The following is a 5,631-nucleotide window of genomic DNA, read 5'->3' as shown; positions in this document are numbered from 1 at the left end:
TTTGCTCCAAAAGTTATCCCTGTCAACACAAAACCAAACAAAGAGCAGATATCCGAACAAAAAAGTATATATGATGAGTACATGATAAAAGAGGCGATCATGCAAATAATATGTACGTATAAAGCAAGTAAATATATGTTAAAACATGCATAAACGATCATAATATTTACACACATCAAATAGCTAGGGGCTTATACCCCTTCGGTAGTTTTTCCTTGAGCACTCTTTAAGGGAAGGGTACTTACAGTTCCTTGGACACCTCCTTGGGCTCCTCCCGGATGACTATGGCCTTTCCCTTTTTTGAGTCTCTCGGCAAGGAACTTTCGACCGTGGAGGTCTGGTATTGCTCCTTCTTGTTGTTGTAATCCCAACCGGGATTCCGATAGAAAGTTCGAGGGAAGTCCTCCGAATGTTTCCTCTTAGACCTATCTGAAGCATGGGTCTGGTCCTTCAAGTCACAAGTATCATTTGTGGCTGTGAATCTGCGGTTTGCCTCTCAGACTGCTCGTCTCTTGGCTTCTTTGAACAACTCATATTCTCCTATTGTCATAGTTACATTGATCTTACCGGTATCCTCCACTTCACATTCCAAGACAGATAGAGAAGTTTTCAATAGATGACATCAAATTGATCTTGTCCAGAAGCTGAGTCAGATGAAGACCGGTGAAGGTGGCGTCGGCGTTGATGGAACAATGACTTTCCCACACCCTATATGTGTGGATGGAACTAGGGGTCTGTGATAATGGAACCGATGGTAATTTGGTCCTACACAAACTCAAACAAGTACACGGAGTATTAGAGACCAAAAACCAAGGAAGAGGACTCTGGCGCAGGCCCTCCGACGCTCAAATCATGTCCTTTTTCTGGCGAAGCAGTGTACGAAGGAAGAAAAATAGAACTGTTGAAGATGCGTGTGGATGTGCACGTACCTAACCAATAAAGAGGACCACCCCTTTTTATACGACTCTGCCTGCCTCTTAATCCTGCATGCTTCTAGAGAATGTCGGGTGTCAGAATGTGTCGAGTGAGGGAGGATGTCCGGCAACCTCTCATTGGTAGGAGGAAAGTTCCACTCTTAGTGTGTGGCAGAACACTAGAATAGTCTTTGACTCACACCAGTTATTCTCTAATAAGAGGTTACAATTCTCTGATACTATTATCGCTTAGTTTATCGATCCTACCCAGTTTCAAAGGTAGACAACTTGAGATGATTGCTAAAATGTGGTGCAAGGATTGAGCCTTAATGCCCTGACCCATGTGCAGCTAGTCAGGGGATATGAAGGGATTACGCCTAATTGAGACGAAGAGAATGACTTGTGCAGAACCAGCAAGGAATCATCTAAGACTGTGACTGAGGACTAAGCATGCATGACCCTATCGAGGCAGAGTTGGTCGGGGATTGTCTAGCATATGTGCCAAGGACATATGTAGAGATTGAGCTTGGATTACCAGAGCAGTAGGCATTCAGTCGAGAACTAGTTAAAATCTCGGCCTGGGGCTCAGCTCTAAGGACCCGACCTGTCTGTGATCAACCGAAAATTATGGAGGGTGAAGCGGTGAAGCTGAACCGCCACGTCCCCTTGACTGTTGACGGTCACATTCTCTTGACTATTAACTTTCTGGTATTATCAGGTCTCCCATTTACGCACCGTATCACCATCATTATTTATGGATTTTCTTGTAGTGAGACCGGAAAGATAAAATAAAGCTGCTTATCCAAATTTAGCCAACCTTATCATACTGCCTTCCCACTGCAAGGAAACAAATTTAAAACTTCTCAATCATCAATATCATGCTGAGGCACAAAGAAAAGTTCCCTTATCCTTCACACCAAAGGAAAGAACATGCACATCTTGTTTTCTTTTTCTTATTTAATTTTCAGTAACCAACCAAGTAAGATTCATATAGTAGAAAACAACCCTAGTTAGCCAATGCTAGTCGTCTCCATCCAGAGCAAAGGGATTTGTGATAAGAATTTAGGCACCAACTAGCAGGGGAAAGGGACAAGATAACAACATTATTAAAGGGGCTCCATTAGTTAGTGGATGGAGTGTGGAATGCATACTCCCCTTCCATTTAGTAATATCTGCGTCCAACAGAATCCAGATGCTCGTCTATTCAGCAACCATGACCAAGTTAGTCGTGATTCCAATCAGTGTTCTCAAAACCATTTGGAAAGTCAATCAGTCGCAATTATATTGAAGACCAACGATATAATGAAGAGAATTGGCATGTAAACCGGTCTCCACGTGTGCTTCGTGTGAATTACTGCAGAACAAATAATAATGATTTGCCGATCCAAATCAATTCCGATATGCTAAGTACACAAATGTCCATCTACTAGTTATTGTTATATAGTAAGTATCTATTTTCCCGGATCTTTGGAGAAAATGGAAAAGCAATCTTTTCCTCGAACAAATCAGAATCGAACTTGTGTAATCGCTTATGCAATCCACAAACCGTCTTCCCTCAATTTGTTCTTCTTGCTTTCTCCGTGACAGAAACGACGACAGTTTTGATTCATTTGGAGACGGAAATATTATACAAGTGTATCGTCTTCGTTGCTTTCACCGGTGATATGGACTCAGATACTATTAAGGATTCATTCTCTCTTTAATTAGCCAATTCCTCTGCCTTCCAGCAATCAACTTCCTTGGGTGGATCCTCGAAGTCGACATTTTTAGGTCACGAATTAATCATCGGGTCTTTGACACGAGAAGTGGAATTGGAGATGCCTGTGCTCTGACTTCCGCCATTGTCCTTTCTCCAAACTTGCAAAGTGTTCAACTGCTCTGATGATGATGAAAGCCGTTTGATAAAAAGACTCGATGAGGCGTACCACACTACAGCACCCTTGAATTAATGGCGCTACCACCATGGTTGATGACCATGTCAGTGGCGACTGCGGATCCCTATAAAAAGGCCACCTTGCAGCGTGTGTTTGCCACACTGCTCTGCTGCTGCCTCCTCTGATCTCTCTCTCTCTTTCTCTCCCTCTCTCTCTCACTCTTTCTCTCTCTCTCTCTCTCTCTCTTCTCTCTCTCTCTGTGGTGGTCTCCGTCGACTGATGGATGCTGTCAATGACGTCGTGAAGGTTTCGCTCGAAGGCTATGAAGCTGAGAGTGTGGTGGCTGACGCAGTCAATGAGGAGGAGGTGGACTTGTCGCGCCGCGCGCAGTGGCTGCGCGCGGCGGTGCTGGGAGCAAATGACGGGCTCGTCTCGACGGCGTCACTGATGATGGGCATCGGGGCTGTGAAGGACGACGCGAAGGCGATGTTGCTTTCCGGGTTCGCTGGTCTGGTAGCCGGCGCGTGCAGCATGGCCATCGGGGAGTTCGTGTCGGTGTATTCGCAGGTGGACATCGAGGTGGCGGTGCGGAAGAGGAGGGAAAAGCAGAGGGCAGCGGCGACAATGGAGGAGGAGCAACTGGGAAAGCTACCGAGCCCTGTGCAGGCGGCGGCGGCGTCAGCTCTGGCGTTCTCGGTGGGGGCGGTAGTTCCGCTTTTGGCGGCAGGGTTCATCGGGAGCTACAGGTTGAGGCTGGAGGTGGTGGTGGCGGCGGCGAGCGCGGCGTTGGTGGTGTTCGGGTGCGCGGGAGCAGCGCTGGGACGGGCTCCGAAGGTGAGGTCGTGCGCAAGGGTGGTGGTGGGTGGGTGGGCCGCCATGGCCGTCACGTTCGGGCTCATGAGGTTCGTCGGCGCCAAGGCGCTTTGACTATAGTCATCATCGAATTTTAATCGTCCTATGACGTTGCTAAATTTTTATCTCATAAAATGTTTGCTTTCGTGGCCTTTTTAATTACTAATGTGTAGTTGATGGAATCGAAGCGGTTGCCATGAAATCTACAATTATAAAAATGTAGCGAGATGGATGGTTGTTCACGCTTTTTTCGTAGTTCATAGTATATAAATATCCGTCCCTTCAGAACGGACAGATATGAGGTTAAATCTTGGTTGATTAATAGTTGGATGTTTATTCTCGCTCATGTGTTATTACGGTTTAAGATTTATAGTTATTTATAATTTATCTCTTGGGAGATAGACTGACAGAGACAATGAGGGTACGAATAGTATACAAATATCCGGAGGAAAAATGTTTTTGGGAATTTTTTTTCTCTTTATTTAGCTGATACTATGTAAAATATTATAGAAAATGTTCACATAAATTTACATTACCAGCTCCATATTTATTATTTTAAGTGGAAACTTCTTTAAAAAAAGCTCAGTTAGGAAACTAAGCAGACACGAAAAGAATATGGCTTTATTTCCATGCGGATGACATCGATTTGTTAAAGGTAATTTGTCAAGATTATCGTGGCCAGTGCACATTATATGTATGCTAAGTAAATTTTGGATGGCCAGTTTTTAAAAATCGATTTTTGATCATTATACTAGAAGTATCATGTACATCCTAAGGGTTCAACGATCTTTTATTTTAACACTCATACGATAAGATAAAAATCAGAACTTTTTGATATATATAGATACTACAGAAAAAAATGTATATATAATCATGAGCCCATAAGCAAGATCACCATTTCCAAATTTTAATAAATAATCACATTAGAATATAACTTCTCCCTTGCCTGACTGAGACGCTTCAAATGAAATTGAGATGCCTCAATTGTTATCAGTGTTTTTTTATCAATTTTTTTTTATTAGATTGGAGTTAAGCCAATTAGAATTTATTTTTAAATGTTAAGAATTGATTTATAGTGTTCAAGTTAAAAAAAATTAAAATGAAAAAATTTTTAGATGCTTATAGAGTATAGTTATAGTATTTAGTGTGCATAATTTATTTATTTTTATTTTTTAAAAGTTTTTGATTTAGGATTTAGAATTTAGGATTTAAAAATTTATGGTATAATATTTAGAATATTGGATTTAAGGAATTTAAGATTAAAAAAAATAAAAAATGAAAAATGAAAATCTAACACTCGAGACACTTGAATCAATTCCCGACGTCTCGAGCACTTGTCGCGTATATATATTCACTTTTTTTTAAAAAAAAATATACTGTAGCATTGCCCCCTCAAAAATTAAAAATCCTTTCCTCTAACTCTTTGCTCTTTCCGACAATTAGTCTAAAGAAAAGCAGTCTTGCTTTGATATCGCTTGTTAATAATGAAAGACTTCAATAATATAGCTTCTTCTTCTTCCTCTAACTCTTTGGTCTTTCCGACGATTAGTTCAAAGAAAAGTAGTTTTGCTCTATTACCACTTGTTAGAGCTCGTAGGAGCTAGAGGAGTGTGTGAATAACTTTGATCGCTTCTCATCATTGCTTTGTGCTCATCGTCGAATACACAACAGATCTTCAATTCAAATTTCGACTCCACATGCGCAAATTTAAGATTTTGTTGGTATCCACCTCCTTAAGGTGACTAATCAAAGGGTCCACACCAGCTATCACAACTCCAATTTGAATGCTCTCCTTCTTGGAAACTTTCTAGAGGAGGAGAAATCTCGTACAAGCTTAAACATGAGAATACATCAAGAAATAAAAAATACTCAAGAAAATACAATAAAAAATGAACCTTGGTTGTTTGATCTCTTTTTTTCTAGGAAATGCCTCTTCTTCACTAGAAAATGCAGCAGCACTTCACTTCAAAATCTCTAAAAATCGACACTTT

The 5,631-nt window shown here is 41.3% G+C and overlaps 1 protein-coding gene across 1 annotated transcript; it reads left to right on the top strand.

Annotated features, from left to right (window-relative positions):
* The first annotated feature begins 2,847 nt into the window (after positions 1-2,847).
* On the top strand, positions 2,848-3,980 carry LOC122001409 (vacuolar iron transporter homolog 2-like). The gene has a single exon (XM_042556127.1). The coding sequence runs from the start codon at positions 3,068-3,070 to the stop codon at positions 3,713-3,715; it is 648 nt and encodes a 215-aa protein (XP_042412061.1). The 5' UTR covers positions 2,848-3,067; the 3' UTR covers positions 3,716-3,980.
* The last annotated feature ends 1,651 nt before the right edge of the window (positions 3,981-5,631 follow it).

This window comes from Zingiber officinale, chromosome 7A, assembly GCF_018446385.1.
Source record: "Zingiber officinale cultivar Zhangliang chromosome 7A, Zo_v1.1, whole genome shotgun sequence".
NCBI lineage: Eukaryota > Viridiplantae > Streptophyta > Magnoliopsida > Zingiberales > Zingiberaceae > Zingiber > Zingiber officinale.
The sequence above is the reverse complement of the archived record's forward strand: the minus strand, read 5'-3'. Positions and strand labels throughout refer to the sequence as shown.

Coding starts and splice junctions, on each gene's coding strand:
- LOC122001409 (XM_042556127.1), top strand. CDS start 3,068: ATGGATGCTGTCAATGACGTCGTGAAGGTTTCGCTCGAAGGCTATGAA.